This window comes from Peromyscus maniculatus, chromosome 20 (assembly GCF_049852395.1).
Source record: "Peromyscus maniculatus bairdii isolate BWxNUB_F1_BW_parent chromosome 20, HU_Pman_BW_mat_3.1, whole genome shotgun sequence".
In the NCBI taxonomy this organism is placed as follows: domain Eukaryota; kingdom Metazoa; phylum Chordata; class Mammalia; order Rodentia; family Cricetidae; genus Peromyscus; species Peromyscus maniculatus.
Window position 1 is genome coordinate 5187368 of NC_134871.1, and position 21462 is coordinate 5208829.

Here is a 21462-nt window from a genome sequence, read left to right on the forward strand (position 1 = left end):
ACTTCAAATTTTCACATCCGTACTTACATCTCTAGCTAACGCCCCTCACTAATAGGAACATTGGTCTGATGGAGCTGATTTTAGTTGAAACTCCTGCTATTTTGAGTGTGCACACAAAATAGTGCCCAAGAAGGGTTGAAGGGAACTTTTATACTGTAAATTATCTCCCAGGTTGAAGCTAAACAATGTACATTATACCCTTTCTGAATATAGGGCTGTGGAGAAAGAAAATGGACAAGCTTCCTTGTCTTGGTTTACCTGCATGTTAGACTTTATTTCCTCACATCAGTGACTATAGTGAAGACAGTGTGAGTCACTTCAAAGAAAAGAATCACTACAGTTGAACAAATCACCAAGACAAGCCTGCTTCTGAGCTCTGCACCCCACCCACGGAGGCCCTTGGACCCACAGACCTTCAAGACTGCCAGGTTCGGGATCCCATCATTCCCATCATCTTTCAGTTTCTTCTTGAGCATTTTGTCTTTCTTCTTTTTGGGGCCATCCTCTATATCCAACACCACCTCGTCTGGCTTTGCGTCTGTGGATATTCGGCAGAAATTGTTATCAAATTGTTGACCACAGGGTTACTACATCAGCCCTGGAGTCTGTAGCATATGTAAACACAGTGTTTGTGGCTGCCCTAGGGCCAGGCAAATGTTAAGTGGGTCAGATCTGTGCATAGATGCATTAAGGAGGCCCAGAGAAGGTACATTATTTGTTCTTTCCCCCAACTAGCAGAGAAAAGACCCGGATTTTGGATAATTCTGAAGCTTTTTGTTACCTTCCTTCTCCAATGTCCTCAGGGTCTCGAGAGTCATCTAGTTTAACACAAGGCTCAAATATGTTAAGAGTCTTATACAAGGTCATGCTAATAACATTTTTAAGTATATTTTTAGCAGCATCATGTGAAGAAAAAATGACTAGAGATGGGCGTTGAGTTCTGCTATTTCTAGCTGTATGACCTTGGATGATAACTTGACCTCTTTGTATTTCTGTCCCATCGTGTGTATGACGAAAATGCTATTGGAGATGGCTGGACATAGGAAAAATGTGAAATGAAAGACATTAGTTAGGAGCCAGGCTCTCAGGAGTGTGTGTGTGTGTGTGTGTGTGTGTGTGTGTGTGTGTGTGTGTGTGTGTGTGTGCATGTGTGTGTGCACGAATGTCCATGCCATCTGAACCATTCTTGTGTGAACGCCCATGCCGTCTGAATTGCTCTTGGCTGCTTGCTGTTACTGCTGTAGGTAGGCTATGACTGGAATTGAGCTCTTGGTCATCCCCCAAGCTTCTTTTGTTGGACTTCTGCCAAATCAGTTCTAACCAATCCTCATAAAGTGAATTTTAGATCCCGAATCCAGATCTTTCCACTCAGCACTATTCATATTTATCTTGTTGGTTTGGGCCTGTGCTTCCAGCTTGATGCTATTTTTATCCTGCTGCTTCCAAATGAAAGCTCTGCATGGGGCATGAGCCGGTCAATTCCAGTAATTAATTTGAATTACGGACCAGTTCAGCTCCAATACCTATGAGCCTTTCTTTCTGGTAGTGTGGGACTGACCCAAAGCATGCCAGGCGGGTTCTATTCTCCAACCCTCCGGATGACCTGTGACGTGTGTTGCTTTCTTCTTTATGTGGACAAGGGAGTTGAGCTGTAACACATCTGTCATGACTTCCACTCGTAATTCTTACTCAAATGTCCCTGTTCTACATCCAAGAAGCCCCCAAATAGCCACTCACCTGTGGCCCTTTTCTCCTTTGAGTTGTTCTCCTTTTCCTCAAAAAGAAAAAAGAGGAAATAAGATTATTGATACTGATATATTTAATTTACTAATCCCAAGTGCTAAGAGCTTTAATTTGATTATCCCATCTCCCTGCATCCCCAGGAATGCCATTTTAAGAATATTAAAATAGTCCCCAAGAAGTCTCCAGAATGAAGTCTCACTATGAAGACCTGACTCCTAGCTGCAGTGGGGATGTCCTAACCCTAGAAAATAGGTTTCTGCACACCCAGCAATGGTGTTATCAAGGGGAAGACTATTGTTCTCTGTGACATGCTTTTCTAAGCTATAGAGAGGTCAGATCAATTTTACACTTCCCTGGAGCACCCCACAGCCTGCCCTATGAGTTTTTCCTGCTGGCATGTTGGGCCCTTGGGTGGCTACCAGGGGTTGAGGAGGGTAGCAGAGAAACAGTGAAGAGTTAACTATTCGTAGGAAGTAGAAGCATCCACCCAGGAAAAGGAAGGGGGTGGAGGCAGGGGCTAGCGTTTGATTTATTAATTCACTGTACACCAGTGTTTTTGAGTAGTCCTGGATGAAAATGTAGTCTCTCCAAACTAGAGTCTGAACAGGCTCAACTGTGGTAACACGTGACCAGTTCTTATTTTCTTTTTTTTTTTTTTTTTTGGTTTTTTTGAGACAGGGTTTCTCTGTGTAGCTTTGCGCCTTTCCTGGAACTCACTTGGTAGCCCAGGCTGGCCTCGAACTCACAAAGATCCACCTGCCTCTGCCTCCCGAGTGCTGGGATTAAAGGCGTGCGCCACCACCGCCCGGCTTCTTATTTTCTTTTTAACTTGGTGTTGATAAATCTTAATAAAATTGGTCCCCGACCTTTAACCTGAATTTCCAGGGCCCTGGCTCTCCGGTGTTAGGACTTAATCCTTGTCTTAGTCCACGTATATGGGGCTCTATGGTTCCCCTGGCAACCTACCAATTATTGCTATTTGCTATGCCAAGATCATCCTTCGCTTGGATCATTTCCCCTACAAATGCAGAATCCTGCTGAAGCCCTGGTGCTTTGTGGCCTGGGGATGCCCTGCCCCTGCTGCTCACTGTAGAGACCCCACTTCTCCTTGCTGAGCTCCCTAAGTCTCCCAGGGTCAGATCCTGTGTGTACTGACTGTACTGAATATCCTTCGAGAGTCCCCAACAGTAGTATAGAGCTTCCATACTACACCAGCTCCAGCCAGAGGGTGGGGAATCTCATAATCAGGGGCCCTGGTCTTCTAGGATTTTCCCTAATGCATTTAACAGAACCATAGTTTTTAAAGTTCATCTTGTTTAAACTTAGTTATTTGATAGTTCATACAATGAGTTTTGATTCACCCCCTCAGGCGACTCTGTCCAAATCTACCCCTCCTTCCCTTCCCACCCAGCATTGTGTCTTTTTCCCATCAAGGTCAATGTGTGATGTCCCAACGTTCTTGGATGCTCAGCAATCCAGGGACCATTTACACTGCACTCATCCTCTCAAGGCTCGGGGATCACTGTGGAAGAGAGAGCCAAGAGAGTGTAGATGACTACCACAAGAGAAGTACATCTTCTGGATACAACAGCTGCACATATGGACTCCCATCAGCTGTGACAGCATCCACAAGACCCCTGCAAGCCCAAGTCAGATCAATTCCCATGTGGAGAGAGGATTTAGGTCTGAAGTTCTGCCCCTAACTGAGGAGCAATTGTTAGCGGTTAGGAGAGGAAGGATTGATTTTTCTCTGAGAGTTTAGCCCCTGATAAGTTGGCCAGACCACAGTGGAATGCCAGACAGGGTCATGGTTAAGCCCTCAGGCTTTTTATACTGAAATTTAAAGGGAGATGTATGGCCTTGAGGGAGGAAGGAGAAGATGCCATGATCTCCCTGGGCCCGTCGACAGTTACAGGCAGGAGTACCTTCTGTGCTTTCTTCAGGGAGGCGTCGTACTTAGACCACCAATCAATGACATTCTCAGCTGATTCATCTGCTATGGTTCTTTTCCTCCTTTTGGTGGATCTCCGAGAAGGCTTCCTGGGATCTGGCTAAGGGACAAGAAGTAGGTTACTAGTTGGGCCTCGTTTGTCACGTGTAGAAGCCAACTGGTTATCTGAGGAAGAGTGTGTGTAGATGCCCAGTGAGAAGTGGGAAGAGGTATCTGTTGGTTTTGTGGTAGCAGTTCTCCATGCTGCTTCGATAAATGAACATTTAATCATATTTTCAACCATCCTTTAATTAATTCAGCCAACGGTTACAAAGAAGCTGTGTAGACTGTGTCCAACTTTGGAGAGGCAGTGGAGCTTCCACACAAACCTAGAGAGCTCCAAGCGCAGTGGAGGAGATAGAGTCCCAGGCCATGTGGCACAATGTCATGGAACAGAACGGGGGTTGGCTGCATACAGACTTGAGTCAACAATCACTAAGCAAATCATATGAAATGTGTGACTCTCGGTTTTCTCAACTAAAGATGAAGACATCAGCCTACTTCTCTGTGGGAAAGTTCTAGTGACGGGAAGTAGAAACTCCACAGTTAGTGTCATTTCTCACTGAAGAAGTAAGTGGTGGGTGGTAGAAGAGATTTAGTTACACGTAATAACTATCAATGCATAGCTCAGAAAGGAGGCATTTGAGGAAGACAGCTGTCTCCAGAAGACTCATCACACACCCACCATCCCTTCTCTCCCCAGCATCTCTAGTGGACCTACTGTGTGCCAAGTATTCTCTCAAGGACAGGAAATACAAAGACACGATGTTAACAAATCAAATCCAACTTGGGCTAACGGGTTTATGATATTAACAAACTCTAAGACTGAGGATATACCTAAGTGTCTGGTTCAAAGCTGGGACAGTGGAGAGAACCTGGTGAGGGGACACTGAGGAAGGATGTGATTGGTACAGCCTGATAAACATCCCCATCATCACGTCATACTTGCCTTTGCATTCCAGTTTTTAGTTTACCAGGCAAGAAACTCCTTAGAATTTTTTTTTTTAAATTTTGAGACAGGATCTCACTATGTAGCCCAGGATGGCTTTGAATTTGTGATCCCCTTGCCTTAGCCTTCTGAGTGCTGGATTTACAAATGTATAGCATTATAGTTGGCAAGGAAAAGTTAAAAATGATCTTGGGGTTTGAAATTAAATCTGTGACCTCAGAAGACTGACAGCATCTTTGTCCTGTGGCCGTTGGTCCTCCCCACCCTCAGAAACTCACACCCACATTCTAACCAGGACCAACCCTGCTCAGTTCTGAGCTCAGTGGCTGGGTGTGTTCCGGCTGCTCTGGCAGTGGACACCTTCCCGAAGCCCACTTAACTGAGGGTGAAAAGTCTTCCTCCTCTTTAGAATTCAAAGGACACATCTTGGTTATGTCTGACTTTGTACAAAGGAGGCTCAAAATGTCTGTGCAATAGTCCTGGATGAAGGAAGCCTTGCCTTTCCAAGCTAATGAATTTCGAAGAGTTTCTGTCCTGTTAAATATTACTGTCACATCTGACTAGCGCTTTAATTTCATACACAGTGACTTTCCAATCCTCCAACAGTACTTTGAGGTGGACAGCAGTATCTTCATTGTGAATGAGGAAACTGATACCCAGAAATGTGAAGTTGCTGGCTCAAGGTCACATAGCTAATGGCTGGCTATATTCTCCAGTGCAAATTCCACCGAGCCTGGCAAATAGGAAGCAGATTACACTGACTGACCTTGACTTTCCCATCTTTTGGTGGTTCCTGGGATACAGGTTTGTGCTCAGGCTCGAGCATCGGAGAGGAGTCAGGGATGTCGACCAGAGTGGCTGTCTGGGCCTGGGTAGAGTCAGGTACCACTGTGGGAGGTGGCTCAACATCCACATAGACGTGGTCTGTTGGGGGATCCTGGGAGGAGCTGGGTTCGGAAGACTCGATTGTTGCTAGTGAATCTGAAACGACTGAATGAAAGCTCATTCGGTTAGTCAGGGAACACAGCTGTTAAAACTAGCTTCCAAAATGACAAATTCTTGACATTTCTGGACCCCATTTTCCTTATTTCTAGGATTACAGTAACTATTTTCCTGGGGGTTAAAATGAGACCATCATGTATGACATCTGTTGTACAATAGGCAATCCATGAATGGCAGTATTAATTATTTATCCCTTAGAGAAACTGTGGACACTAGGATCATGAAAGCCAATGTTTAGGGCACAGGTCTTCTGCATTGATGGTCTCTCCCAGTGTGTAAATCTGCAGAGATTTTGAGGTTTCAGAAGTCGGCAAGTCCCCAAGTGAGGGCAGTACACGGGGCACATGATCACATGAGCTTAGCAGAAAGCAGAGTTACAGCCTTGGAATCTATGACATTCTAGCTGGGCCACTGATGTCATTAAGGGTCATAACACTTGTCCAGAGTTGCCAAATGCCCTCTGCATCTCATGTTGTACAGCTCAGCACTGGTGGGTGTGTTTCAGCCAGGAGTTTCCACAGTCACCAAGGCCTTCAGAGGCTGTCATTCCTCTGGGTATGGCTTGCAACAGCAAAGTTCATCCAACACACTCCCGTAAGTATCTACTCTGTGCTAGACACAGATGCCCAAGCTGAAGTAGACGCCCAAAGAATAGCAACCCTCCCGATAACCACACAAAGCAAAACCTAACCCTCCAAAATTGGATAGTAGGAAGTGGAGAGGAGAAGGCTAGAGAGCGGGGTGCAAGAAGAGGCAAAGGGGGCTCCAATGCAGTAATGGGAGAGATGTAGAGGGGTGTAAAGCAGCACAGTGCTCCAGAGCGCCCTCTGTCTGTATTCCATACAACTTCATGTGCACATATCCTGAGACCAGTAGTCTCACTCATGGATAAGTAGGCTGGAGAATCTTCCACAGCATCTTCCCATGGGGAACACACACAGGTACCTTCATCACAGGATGGTTGGTGAAAGCAGAGAGTTATGAACAACTTAAGAGTCCAGTCCACTTCAAAAGGAAAGGAGAAGGGAAATACAGTGGATGCAGTGGGTAGTCATAATCAGCTAATGAGCACATGGCAGTGTGGATGGATAGTAGAATGTAGCCTTGAGTGAAAGGAACCATAAAATGTTATAACACCCTATCATTTATGTAGATCAAATGTTCTTAAATTTATAAGAGGGGCCAGAAAAAAATGGCTTAGTAGCTCAGAGTGCATACTGTGTTTGCGAGGACCTGAGTTAGGTTCCTAGCACCCACGTCAAGTGGCTCACAGTCACCTGTAACTCCGGCTCCAGGGCATCTGATGTCTTTTTCTGACCTCCATGGGTGTTATACTTGTATGTGTCTGTCTGCACATCTCTCTCTCTCTCTCTCTCTCTCTCTCTCTCTCTTTCATTAAATCTTTAATTTTAGAGCAGTGTTGATGAGAAGTCTGCACTGGAGAGGGTCTGGCAGATAGGCATAGGAGGAGAGTGGCTATGACAGAGAAGACTTGAATAGCTCAATGATGCTGCTGTAGCAGGGAGCTGAGTGGTGTAATTAACTCTGAAACCTGAGAACCAAAAGTGGAACAAATTAAAATAGCACCAAGCATAAAGCCAAGGAAAATGGCAGAGAATGGGGGGGGGGAGGGAGAGTTTAAGGAATGTTCAAAGATGCCTCAATAGAGGGTTTGATTCTGACATGAGAGAATAAAAGTGTAAATTCATTAGAAAGGCCAGCCAGCCACGTGAGCATTCTTTGAGGCAGATACCACTGGACATACCCGCAGCCACCCTGACTCTACAGTCCTTTTCAGTCTAGAACATAGGATGCTCTTCTTACCTCCATCCATCTGTGAAGTCAGGGCAAGGGGCTCTCTGGATTTATACAGAAACTGTTTCAAGCAGTTGATGGTGTAGGTGCCCACGAGGGTGCTTCTCCCGAAAGCTCTCCAGTCGACCACACAGATGCTGAGCGGTGGGTGCAGGAGCTCATTCTCAGGCAGCTCCTGCAGAAGAGGTGGAGGGAAAATACCACTACCTGGGTGGCTTTGTCTGCTCTGGCCCTGTGGGCTCATCTATAAGCTGGTCTGACCGGATGTCTGCCTCTCTTCTCCTTGCCTTGACATTCTAGTCCTCAGACCAGCTGGGCAGCTTGCCCAAACTCTGTGGGGCTATCTTCCCAAGCCCGGAAATAAGCACTAAAACTGTGATGGATATGGTCTAATAACAAGTCATCTCAGGTACAAATCCCTGAAAGATTTCAGTTGCAAAGTATCTCCCACTCCTGTATTTCCATAGCAATGTTTTCAATCCTCTGATTTACTGTTACTGACCACAAGACCCCTCATGTCAAAAGACAGTTTGGCCAGTCCCCATATGTGAAGCAGATGGAGAGCAAGCCACGAGACATGGAACTAAGGGGACAATGCCCTACACACTTGTCTCCTCTAGTGCCCAAGAGGATCCATGACTTCCACCGTGAAGAGCTGCACACACTTTAGTGGCCCCTTTGGTCATTTAGAACGCGTATCTGTGGAACTGAGTGGCTTGGACAAAGAAAACTTTTCCTAGTTCCAAACCAGAGCAAAAAAACATGTATGCTGACATATTGAGATAAATAAAAGTCCAGGTGTAAAGACATAACTTTACACATGACAAACACTGACATTCTTGACATAAGAGACATTATTTAATTGTGGCCATCAAAGTAAGTTTCTATAGAGCATCTTGTTCTCAGAAGCAACTGGAGAGCTTGTCAAACCAGGGAGGTCTGTGGCTCACTCTAAACACTTCTTTATTTGGTAGACTGGGCTAGACCTGATGTTATGTATTTCTTTCTCTTTTGGTGTGTGTGGGGGTGGGCACGGGGTATTGAACATGCTAGGCAAGCATCCTGCCGCTGATCGATATCTCCAGCCCTCTCTTTTCATTTTTAAGACAATGCCTCACTAAGTTGCCCAGGCTAGCCTAGAACTCTTTGTAGCTTGGCCAGGCCTTGAACTTGTGTCCCTCCTGCCTCTGTTTCCTGAATAGCTAGAATGATAGGCCTACGTCATGATGCCTAGCTGAGAATGTGCAACAGGTGAAGCCGGTAGGGATGAGTTGGCGGCTGTGCTTCGAAGAAGCCTCTCTAGCAAACATTTTCAAGTTTTCTTTGATTTATTGTTGGCTCTAGACCTGAACATTTGAACAACAGGTATCTACTTTTTCTCATTCTGAAAGCCTGGCTTTCTGTAATCAGGCTACTCATGCAGACAGTATACACCTGAAATCCCGAAGCATCTCCCCAGGCCACGTGGGTGAAGGCGAGGAGCCCAGCTCTGTAAAGGGGGGATGAGTAGATGAGGGAGGAGAAGCCCATACCACTTCAAAGGCTTCTGCCTGCACGCTGAAGTTGGGGTTGTTCTTATAACTCTGGATCACGCAAGACTTCACGCCTCGTCCCCCGCATTCAATGAGAACCTGTGGCCGGTCCACAGACAGGAGCTGCACCTTCTTCATTTCTCGGACACCCCAGAAGAGGACCTGAGGAGAGGGTGGGCAGAGCCAGAGAGAAGCCTGGTACATGACCAATGGAAAAGTCACACGTGACTCCTGGGAGCAACAGTGTGGCCTTCCACCTGCAGACTATGCAGCTAGTGGTAGACACTGTCTTGTCCAGTTCAGCTAGTGGGGTCTTCCTTGGCTCACCTGCCCATCCTGCCACACCTCTCCAACTATGCAGGTGGGACCTCCCCACCTCCCCACCCCCCGTCCCCCAGTGAGTCCTATGGGGCAAGCCTCTCCACTTCCTGAGCCATACCTCGACCCGGTATTTACTCAGCACTGGCCGGATGTTGGAGGGAACAGGATAGATCTGTGTGATGTCTGGTGGGTCAATGGGAGGGAGGTCCTGTAGTCCAGAAGAAGGAACCTGGCGTACAAAACAGTCATTAGTGAGAGGCTGGAGAGAAGAGGGATGCGTAACCAAGCTATGCAGCACCTTCTCAGCAAGACATCTTTATTTCTTCAGACCTTGCCGCATACCACCTTCAACAAATCGTTAGTGATAAGAACATTGATTGGCAAGCATTGAGTGAGCACTCAGGGTATGCCATGATGTTGGTTAGACATAGCTTTCAGTGAACTCACAGTAGATAATAGAGAGGGGAAACCCCCTTGAGTGTATAGATGTTCACAGCTTGATAAAATAACACACAGAATTGCAGCGATGGATGGAAAGGGGACCGTGCTCACACCCTGAGCTTCTGATACTTAAGTACCCACTGGCTTCAGAGTCAAGAGCTCCAGGCAGCCCATAGTGCACAGCTACGGAATGAGATCGTATTTAACAGAACAGAGACTTACTCTAATCACTGAAGCAGAAAGTAAAATCTTGTGAGTGTTGAACTCGGGAGAAAATGGGTCACTTTTGTGCCCTTGGGCACAGTGAAACTACAGGACAACCAGTAAGCTTTGCAGAAATATCCCACGAAGAACCTAGAGAATTCCACTAAAGAACGGGAATTTCCCACATGTAGGCCATGCTGCCATCTCTTTGAGATCTAATTTCACTGCCCACATCTGTCAAGGAGCCTTTCCAGACTGGGTCCCAGTTACTGTGGCCATTTTCCTGCCCTATGCCCATTGACTGCCCCGCATCTTCTGTCTAGGCACAGTAAGCATGGGAATCGGGTGACCAAGAGCAGGAGCCAGGCTTTTGTGAGTGACCCTGTACAGGTCACTTCCTTTCTATGAGCCTCAGATACCGAGCTGGCCAACACTTCAGTCCTCCAGGATCACAGGCTCCGTTAAATACTGCACTGGAGTCTGTGATTCACCTCTGTACGGCTTTCGTCTGCCTGCAAAATCTACTGAGCTGGGCCAAGAGGACGTCTTTCCTTACTTCGTCTCCTCCAAACCCTCAAGCAGTGCTGCACACACAGTGGCTTCCTGACAAATGTTTACTAGCTGACTGTCACGTTAGCCCCATATGCTAGAAAGTGCCTGATTGCTCATCGAAACCAGCACAGCGCAGACGTCCCCCATTTCATCGTTCCAGGCATATTCTAGTCGGCCACGGCAGATGTGGTTAAGCTAATTACATGAAAGCCCAGAAAAAAGACAAGCAGACGCTACAAATACCAAATAGGCTGGAGATCATGAAGCTACAGAATGAGCCAGAGAAAGAAGCTGGTACCAGGAGGACAAGTAAGTACCCAGCTGTCTGGGTGGGCCAAGGTGAGTGGTGCTGTCTACCAACATCGCCTCACCTGGGAGGCCAACCGCTCCTCTGACTTCAGTCACAGAACCAAGACTAGGAGGCACAGAGACGGATACTGTGTGCTTCTCACACTTGTATTTCTTAGAGCTTATAGAGTTATGGAAAGTCTTGTGTGTACATGAGAGTTGAAAGTAGAAGTGAGAACATTCTAGGTGAGCAAAGGGGACTAACGGGATGGGGAGCAGGGAGAAAGGGAGGGCACATGGTCTACTGGTATGAAAGCATCCTTACGTAACCCAGTACCGAGCATAAGGAATAGGAAAAAAAAAACAAACAAACAGCTGAGACTGTGGTGGGAAAGGAGCTGCCTATGGACATGCTTTGCATTCTGTTTTAATTTGACATATAACAGCTATGCATATTTATAATGTATAAAGTAGAATGGTTTTTAAATGACATGGAATGATCAGATGGGGGCACTTGGCATTCCTGTCACTTCAGGTTTCTTTGTGTGTGGGGGTGGATTTCTGCTAATCGTGTTTGTCCTACTGCTACAGGTCACTAGACATTACCCCTCCCCCTCCCACCCAACCAAAGCATTCATCATCTGTTCTCCAGCCCCCACCCCCACTCTCACACTTCCCAGGCTCTAAGAGCGTCATTGGATAGGCTTTTTAAAAGGCGTCGTACATGGGGCTGCAGAGATGGTTCAGCAGTTAAAGGCACTTGCCTCTCTTGCAGAGAACCCAACTTTGGTTCCTAGTGCCCACACGGGAACATACAACTATGTGTAACTCCAGTTCCAGGGGATCGAATGCCCTCTTCTGGCCTCTAAAAGCGCCAAGCATGCACATCCATGGATGCAGACAAACACTCACACACATACAATAAAAATAAAAATCTTCTTTTATAAAAAAAAAAAAAAAAAAGGCATGGGCCGGGCGGTGGTGGCGCACGCCTTTAATCCCAGCACTCGGGAGGCAGAGCCAGGTGGATCTCTGTGAGTTCGAGGCCAGCCTGGGCTACCAAGTGAGTCCCAGGAAAGGCGCAAAGCTACACAGAGAAACCCTGTCTCGAAAAAAAAAAAAAAAAACAGGAGGCATATTTAAAAAATCCTTTTTAAAAAGGGAAGTGTGTTTCCTTACCCTGGGAGTGCTGAGATACCAGCCTGGGCAATCCCCCAAAAAGGTACACATTTATGACCTTAAATATTCACCCCTAGCTCTTAAGGGATCCTATTGTATGGTGGAGATGGAATGGCTGACCATCACGGTTAAATTTCTTCATAATGAAATGGGTCAGCGTGGCCTGGAGAAATGGTGTGTATTTCCTCAGTGCACAGGGCCCTGGGAACATGAGGGAGTGTTATGAAGGTGAAATAATTCAACTCTGGGGCAAATGGAGTAATTTGGGGTGAAGGACAAATTGCTCTAATATCCCAGGGAAGATGAAACATGAGAAACTCAAAAAAGGTCTGGCTGCACAACTCAGGCCAAGGTGAGGCAGGTGGGTACCTGGCAGGAAAATCAAAGCACTGTTTACTCTCAGGGCCATGTATGACCCTCATCCCAGCCCTGCACATCTGGACAATCACAGATGTTCAGAAGCCTTTCTTCTTTCTCTGCCATCCCCCACTCATCATCTAGCCTTCAACAGGTTCTCCTACTCAGGACTGCCATGAGGGGCCGGGCTTCAGCTCTTGAGCTGCAGGAACTGGGGAAAGTTACTTTGGATCTCTGACTCTCAGTCCTATCACTGGCGGAATGAGGACAATGATCTCTTAAGTCCAGAGTCGCTGTGAAGAAGTGTTGAGAGGCATGTCCAGCACTCAGATGCTTTCTGCCACAGAGGATTCCCTAGGAGCAAAGGCAAGCTGCATTGGCCCTGCAAAGAACAAAGCTCCACTTTAAGTCATCTCTAGTTAAACGGAGCTGATTCTGGACTGCTGCTGTGTAGGGTGGGTGAAGCTCTGAGTGGGTGTGTATAGTTGACATGACCACCACCCTGTCAAGGACTCCAATGCCTCAGACCCATGGGAATGGCAAGGCCTTCCTCTGGTCTGATGTTGGCAGTGTATGCACAAAGTACCAAACACAGATGCCTCCTCCCGAGGGTCTAGAGCCTGAGACTGCTGCCTACGGAGAACCCTACTGAGATGAGCTCACCCACATCCTCACTCAGCAGTATACAAGAAACACACTGGCGTCCTGGGCTGCTGTTGTGTCTCCATCAGAGTGCATGGCTGCTGGCGGCCATGTCAGAGGAGCGGCAGGTGGCAACTGACTTCAGGGGATTGTCCCATCACCATGCAAGGCACCTTTGGGTGAGTCTCAGATAGGCAAGGCCCCGAGAGCCTCGGCCCCAGAATGTCTCTTGCTATTTCTGTGTCTTTGAGTGTTTGCCGCGGCCATTTTTCTCTGGTGTCTGGCGTGGTGTGAATGGGTGTAGGGAGAACCCCACTGCCTTTAACTGTAATGTGATTATCTCCTGGAAATATCCCATTCTACCCGTGGATTATTATGAAGATGACTATTTAAAGTGTTGCCCCCTCGCCCCTAATAAAGCAGGGGCTGCAGAGGATAGAAAATAAGAACAAGGAAGTGTCACACAGCTAGTTTCTCTAGCGGAGGACCTCTATATCCTGCAGCTTTGGTTAGTGATTAATAAAAACGTTTGTGTCCCAGAAGCTAGGCTAACTCAAGTTCTTTTAATCTTAACGTTGAGAGATGTGTTCATAGGTTTCGGTGTGTATCATGGCTGAAACAAAGCTTTAACTATGACTCAAGTTTGGGTTAAGATGCTCTTGTCAATAGCTTTGAGGTTAAAAAAAAACAGGGAAACAATCAAAAGTTTAGAAAGGCACATAGTTGAGTGAGGGGCTTATTAAGGTCAGGGAACAAGAACAAAGCAGCCTGGTTATTATCAGCCAATGTGCCTTTCTTGCTAGGATGGGTTTGTGATCAAAGATGATGATTAATTCCTTGTACCCATTTCTGCCCTCAGCTTCCTGACATTAAAAAAAAAAAAAAAAAAAAAAAACAACTGTAAGTAGAGATGACTGATTCTTTTTCATATATAAAAGTTTAGATTTGTGATTCTTCTGAGATTTCTTATAAAATTACCTTTTGAGATAAATAATAAAACATTTGGTCCTTTGTAACTGCAAAATGCAGCCTGGCAGTGAAAGAACTGGCTGAGGGAATGTCTTGCTTGCTTACACTCTGTTAATCTATAACAAGTTGCTTGGGTATGAGTGTATGGGGGCTCTTGGGACAACTTGTTTTTCACCTGTAACGTGTAAAATGTTTAATCATGTAAGGGATATGGAAAACATGTCAGTTCTTCATTCTCCGTTGCCCTAATCACGTCAGTTCCAAAGCTGTGCAAGATGAGGCGCTGGTGCTTCAAAATAACTCAGAACTTAAAAAAAAGTTAAGTTCTCTAGAGGGAAACATTATCAGTTTGGGCTCCAGTTTCTCTACATATGGTTATATACAATGCCCATTGTGCGATAAAACATGGTATGTAATGTGGTCGAATGCCAAGAGAAACAACAACCACGGAAACAGATCCCAGGGGATTTGGGTAGTGGCATCATCAAACAGAAACTCTACAATAGCGATACTTACTCTGTCCAATAAAAGACATGATGCAGGATTTCAGTAAAGAATTGAAAGATAAAAGAAAAAGGAAGAAATGGAAGTTCCATGAGCACACCAGAAAACCTGGGTGAAAGTCCATTTTTAAAGGAGCAATAATAACAATAGTACACACTGTCTTTCAGAGAAGGGAAGCCCAAAGGCAGAATAGTATGTTCAACACATGGGATGAAATTGTCACCAACCCTGGCAAACAAAATGGTCTCAGAGGAAATATATTGGGTCTTAGTTCAAATAGCAAGTGTGTGTGTGTCCGTGTGTCCGTGTGTCCGTGTGTGTGTGTCCGTGTGTGTGTGTGTGTCCATGTGTGTCCGTGTGTGCCCGTGTGTGTGTGTGTGTGTGTGTGTGTGTGTGTGTGTGTGTGTGTCCATGTGTGTCCGTGTGTGCCCGTGTGTGTGTGTGTGTGTGTGTGTGTGTGTGTGTGTGTGTGTGTGTGTCCTGGCTAGACACAAACCTTAGTCACATGTGTGACACTGCAGTAGATAATGCTCCCCGGGAAGGAAATGTGAGAGCAACATTGTCAATGTCCTGACATGTTAGCCCCCAGAGGAGGCAAGTGTCGTCTCTGTGATTAAGCTGATGGTGAAGTCTCCGGGGGCCTGAGCAGAATATTCTGGAAGGCCTTAATAGAATGCCAGAATCTTCCTTCTTGTTCCCCTGACTCCATCACTAGCTTATTTCAGGTGAATGGCTTCTACAAAATCCAGGTCAGTAGATCACTAATTGATAATGTTAAAAGAGAAAGGGTACACAGAGATGCTATGTAAGACTAATCCATTCACTTAATTTGGACCACTAGTGAGATGCTTTAATGAGCAGCAGGCATGAAGGAGGAGACTCTTACTTTGCTCAAGTGGGACTTAAGAGAAAGGCAAGGACAATATCGCTTTTTCTTGATCTGTACCCAAGAGACAAAGATTAAAAATAAATGAAAAAAAAAATATGGACAAAGCTCACGTGACGATAAGTGAAAGCTTCCTGGGAAGTGGCATAGGATCTAGGAAGGCAGATATGCCACATAGGTTTATAAACACTGTACACTGAACAACTCCAGGGGGCGCTACGCATGGCATTAGATAGAAATGGCCCTTTCTTGGGATGTGTAGTGAGCCTACTTGGTAGTAAGATAAGAGAGCATTTCTAGAATTTGGAGAGTATGGTAGACAGATAATGGCAGCAAGATCTGTGTTTTGTCTCCTTAGGAACATTCCTCGGAACACACCCACACAGAGCAGACACTGAATAAATCCATGTCTGAATGTAAGGATCAATGAGTACAGTAATCCTTGTCTTCAACAAGCTGACGCAATGACAGAGGAGGCCTGGGCCGTTTCAATTGCCTACAAACAATGGGGTGAGTGGACTAGACAGAGCGGCAAGGAGCAGGAGAGAACATTGGAAACAGAGTGGGCGAGCTTCCTGGAACAGGCACCCATTGCTCTGAATTGTGATGATTCTCACAGACAGGCAAACGGCTCCGAAGGAGTTGAGGTGGGCAGAGTGGGGAGGCATTTCAGAATGAATTACTGAGTTATTTCACCATGCCTAAGAGCAGAAGAGTAAATCTATGAGATCCAAGACCCTGCAGTGGGCGGCCATAAAGAGGCCGTAGCGGCTGCAGGGTAGGTAGAACTAATGTGTGACTCTGAGAAAGTAGTTTGAGGACAACTTTTGAGACAGCTTAAAAGCCAGACTGAGAATTTGATATTCACGTATAGTCTAGATTTTTTTCTCTTCATGGAATTTAGTCACTATAAAACCAGAATGGTTTTGTGGTTACATATGGAAATACTAGGTTTTGAAAAAAAGATATTTTTAAATGTTCTTCAGAGAGCCTTTACCATGGTAGCAAGCATTTCAAATTCCCGAGAGAAACGTTACAGAGAAGCACTTCTCAAACTCTATTCACTGCATTTGGAGGAGCTGATGTTTTTAAAAAGCAACGTTTGGTAAGTAGTCTCCCAGGTAAGGAGTGGGGAGCGGCTGAAGATGCAGAAGAAGACAGAACACCTTCACCTCATGTCCTGGAAGGAACATGGAGAACGATGCAAACAGGAGAATGATTGACACGAGATCTAGAAGAGCCCACGGAACAGCGAAGATGGGAAACAGGCATGGGGGCAGCTACGGGGCTGGAAGCCATGGGCATAGATACCACGGATAGAATTAAGCTGGGCTTTGAGCACTTCACTCAGAGGGGTTGGGCTAACAGCTGGAGACAGACTAGGGCTGGGAAGAGCGAGGGGCAGCTAGCATGGGCGGCCAATGGAAACAATGGATCTGATGAGTACATAGGAGAACCATGCCGCCAACTCCTGAGTCAGGGGAGTGTCTCAGCATTGGAAGCAGGGGTGTGAGAGTAAGTCATCCACAGACCCAAAGAGGCGGCAGCTGCGACAAATGAAGGCATCTCCAGCCCCAGAGTGCTCAGCAGGTCTGAGCTCCACCTGCTAAGACAGTCGTGCTGATGATCAAATCATAAATGAGAAGTCCTAGTGAAAGCCTGGCGGATTGCATCTCCTAAGCTTGCCTCTGACAAAGCTCCTCTACAGGTCACCTGCTGGGAAGCAGCAAGTGTCTCATCAGTGTGCCTAGTTCTGAGAGAGGGGCTGGGTAGGATCATGAGCAACAAAATGGCAGAGCCCTTGGGGCATCTTTAGGGGTCAGCTTGTTCAGCCCCTCGTTGAAAGACGTCTGGAGAGACTTGGAGACTCGGACCAGGAACATTTATGACGACAGTTGTGAGCTGGGAAGAGCAGCTGCCTAGATTCAGCTCAGCTAACCTGGAGCTCAGCATTCTTGTGTGCAGGGTGCCACACCAGGCCTAGTTTTCCCAAGCCAGCCACCACAGTCCTCAATGGCCCCATGCTCTAGTAGCCTTGCAAAGAAACTGGACACAACTGTGCTCGTTAAGAGGAAACTTGACATGGCTAGGTAGAATAAGTCAGTGGAAAGTAAATGTAAAACAGAGTGCGGGGACATGGCACAGTCATTAAAGTGCCGGCCACACAAGCGTGAGGACCCGGGGTTGACTTCCGGCATCCACAGAAAAAAAGTCAGGTATACCTGTAACCCCAGAGCTGGGGAGTGAGGGACAAGGGTCTCCCTGGAGCTTGCTGGACAGCTAGTCTAGCTGAATTAGCTATAGGTTCAGTGAAAGGCCCTGCCTACAAACAAACAAACAAACAAATGAATAAATAAATAAATAAAGTGGAGCATGGACGTGATTGAGGAAAACATCCCCTCAGGGCTCTACATGCACTTGCACACCCACATACAAATGTGAATGCACACAAATATGTACACAGACACACAGCGGCATATACACATATACACACAAAAACTCTAGTGAAAAATCAAAGTCTTATTGGAATATGTAATGTGAAACGATTATTAAATTTCCCCACCCACTAGATTTGGAGGGACTGAAGTTCCAAGAAGACATGGGAACTTCCGGAGCTGCCGAGTCTGAAGCCTGCTGTCTCTTGGGAAAGGGAGCTGTCAGTTGATGTGATATGATAGAGGAACAGAACACAAAGGCTTCCTCTAGAAGAGCGGGAGCGATTAGGGCGGAGCTCCTTGAGTATGGGTTCAGTGTTGTTTGGTGTCTGCCTGGGCTTGAACCCGAACAGTGTGCTGACGTTCACGATTCTCATCTGAGAAAAGACTGGACAGCTGGTTTGGAAGGCCGCCTTCCATTCTGATACCCACACTTTGGGGTGGCACACAGCTATCCGGCTACAGATGGTTTTATTGGAGACCACTTGTTTTATCACGCTAACATCCTAGAATTAGTGTCTGTCTTTCTAGTTCTGCTTTCCTACTCTGCTGGACTCCAACAGCCTGGAGCTGGATGAAGCCAGTCCTTGAATTCTCATTACCTTGCTCCTACTTATCCAGACTCTACTTCCCTGGCAGAGTTTACTATTTCTCCAGAGCTGCCATTTTCTCCATAAAAAGTTTTTCCTTGGGTGACTCAAAGCACAGGAGATAAAGTCTCTGATAGGATTGACTTAAGAATGCATCACTGCGCCGGGCGGTGGTGGCGCACACCTTTAATCCCAGCACTTGGGAGGCAGAGGCAGGCGGATCTCTGTGAGTTCGAGGCCAGCCTGGGCTACCAAGTGAGCTCCAGGAAAGGCGCAAAGCTACACAGAGAAACCCTGTCTCGAAAAACCAAAAAAAAAAAAAAAAAAAAAAAAAAAAAAAAAAAAAGAATGCATCACTGCATCCAACTGCAGCTTCCAGGCTACAGACAGAAAGAGAATTTGAGCTTGAATGCAAATATGTCTAACCTAAATCTGTCCTTAATAATGAGCACTGTCTTAGCCCTCCATTTTGGTTAGAAATCTTCCTACCCAGAATCTAGATTCTGACCTGCCATGCTGATCACATCATTGCCTTTCTATCCATTTTGATTTCTAAAATCAGTAGTTGGGACCAAAGATCTTGCTTCAATAGCCTGTGGCATAGCAATATTATTAATAATAAAATAGTATTCATGGACTGCTCTGTACAAGACACTCTGGGTAGAGTGATTAACAGCCTATATTTTTAAACAGAAAAAGGCACATTATAACAAGTGGTAGGTCTGAGATTTCTCTCCATGGGATCTAGTCCCCCTACCTTTGTGTTCATTCTTGCTGTGTGTGTTAGGAATGTGTGCCTTCTGTTTTCCTTACCAAGTGAGTTAAGTTTTGTTTTATTTTGAATTGGGATTTCTGAAAATCAGGTTTTCCTTTAAAAAATGTTATTAATCCAAGGTCAAATTTGTATGTTCAAATTGTAACCCCACCACTATGACATTTGGAGGTTCGGCCTCAGAGAAGAATCCAGAGTCCCCAAGAATGTGATGAGTCTCTTATAATAAGAGATCCAAGAAGAACATTATTCTCCCAGCCACATGCGGTACAATGAGAAGGCGGCCGTCTACAAACCAGGAGGTGGGCCTTCATCCAACACCAGATCTATCAGTGCCTTTTTGGAATCCAGCCTCAGCTCTGAGAATATCTAAGAAACAATGTTTGTGGTTTGGGTTGTTTAGTCAACGGCATTCTGTTACAGCATCCTGTATGAACGAAGATGAAAGACCGACCCAATCCAAAGGCAAAGAGCCACCAGCACCTGGTGCCTCAGAGTGTGCAGGTCCCGGAGAGGGACCTCTGGAGAGCCCATGCTCCCTTTTCCTTTGTCCTCGTCAAGTCCTGTTCTCTCCTGGGCAGCCAAACTTCAGAAACTCAGCTCTCCTTCCTACACACACACACACACACACACACACACACACACACACACACACACACGCACGCATGCACATGCACGTGCACACACACCCTCTAGGACTGCAGGGAAGGACTAGGAGTTTGTTGACCTTGGAGAACAATGTGATATGGTATAAGAAGTAGAAGCTTTAAAGGCCCAGGTTCAGAGCTCAGCTTAATCGTCTGTCTACAGAAGGAGATGAGGCTGGCCAAGCGCACCAGTCCTCAGCTCACTGTCTCTCCAATGCAAATGGTAATATGTGTCTCCAGAGGCTTGAGAAGGGGTCTGGTATGTTCAACGATAAGAGATGCCAGAACCATAACTTCAGACACATGGCAAGTACCCCACAAATGCCTGATGCCTTCTTTTTTCATGGTCTGATGGGACTGAGGGATTCTGCTGTAGCTCAAACATTGATGACCCAACCCTTAAGGATCTTTCATTCTAGGATTCTGACTTGTGGTACAGCAATTCTGAGACTAACTCATGCTATCAAAGTTCTTGAATGTTAGTTTCTAGTCCCCCAAAGAAGACACTTACAGGCACAGGATGACAAGGATGGACCAGGTGTTTGCTCCACTGAATAGCAAGCACATCCAGGGGAGCTACATCTCTGGCCAACCAGAGCAAAAAACATCTGGTACAGATGCTCTGAACCTCTTACCTGCAACAGCTCAAACACAGCAAGAAGGTCCCCTCCAGAGAGGTTCCCACAGAAGATGGGGTGGTAGCACAGCTTGGGGGGCTCATAGGCCTGGTCAGCTAGGGTCACAACCGGAGCAGCCACCGTGGCACCCAAATATTCTGGCTTCCCCTAGAGAGGAAATGAGTTTTTAATTGGCATCTACTTAGTTCTGACCAGCAACAGTGCAATTTTGCAAATCATTTTTACAAAGTTGACAGCATCGGCTTTCTCCTCTTGCCCTCTACCAAGCACCTCTTGCCCAGTCCCACCCATGGCTTGGGGGACAGAGGGTACTCTCAGGCCCCCATTGAAATGCTAAGACGATATAATCTTGGGGCCTCACTGGTTCAAGACTCCTTCTATAGAGAGCTTAATTAGAGTAATCAACCATGGTAGACTGGAAGGAGAAAAGAAAACACAAGATAACAACAGATGTTCCAAGGCTACTGTGGACAGGATCATGAGCTTTAGACCTAAGTAAACCCGAGTCTGTGGTCTCTAATCTGCCTCTTTCTAGCTTTGTGACCTAAGCCAGGCACTCAACCTTTTTGAGGCTCATAAATAGGGTTAAAGCTTATTTCTGTTCACAAGATCATAAGAAGTAATATAATCTTATATATCATTTGTATTATGTGCCTAATCCATAGTAATAGAATATTGATGCTGATGGTAACGGTGATGACTGAGGTCAGTATGTTCAAGTGAGGGTAGTAAAAAGGGGAAATGACCTTTGTATGTCTGTACATGTATGGGCTTTGAGTTTCTTTAAGAACTATTTATAGCACCTGCCTTTTCCCCAAGCCAGCTCTCAGGCCCATGCTCATGCAGGAAAGGCAGGAGCTATAGTATCTGATCTACTTTGCTTTTTATCTCCAGAATCATGAGAATATAAGTTCCATATGGGTAGGACTCCCTGCTTCATTCACACTGCATCCTCTAGACTGGGAACCCGCTGAGCGTGTATCTGCTGAGTGACAGCTGGTAGACA

The 21462-nt window shown here is 46.1% G+C and overlaps 1 protein-coding gene across 1 annotated transcript in view; it reads right to left on the reverse strand.

Moving 5' to 3' along the window:
* Positions 1–21462, reverse strand: part of Fer1l6 (fer-1 like family member 6) — a 127336-nt gene that overhangs the window by 38268 nt on the left and 67606 nt on the right. The window contains exons 21-28 of the mRNA XM_006990681.4: positions 20454–20603; positions 9471–9581; positions 9032–9193; positions 7509–7674; positions 5455–5672; positions 3669–3794; positions 1738–1774; positions 414–538 (exon numbers count right to left, since the gene is read on the reverse strand). Of these exons, the coding sequence (XP_006990743.1) occupies positions 414–538; positions 1738–1774; positions 3669–3794; positions 5455–5672; positions 7509–7674; positions 9032–9193; positions 9471–9581; positions 20454–20603 (1095 nt within the window). The remainder of the gene's footprint in view (positions 1–413; positions 539–1737; positions 1775–3668; positions 3795–5454; positions 5673–7508; positions 7675–9031; positions 9194–9470; positions 9582–20453; positions 20604–21462) is intronic.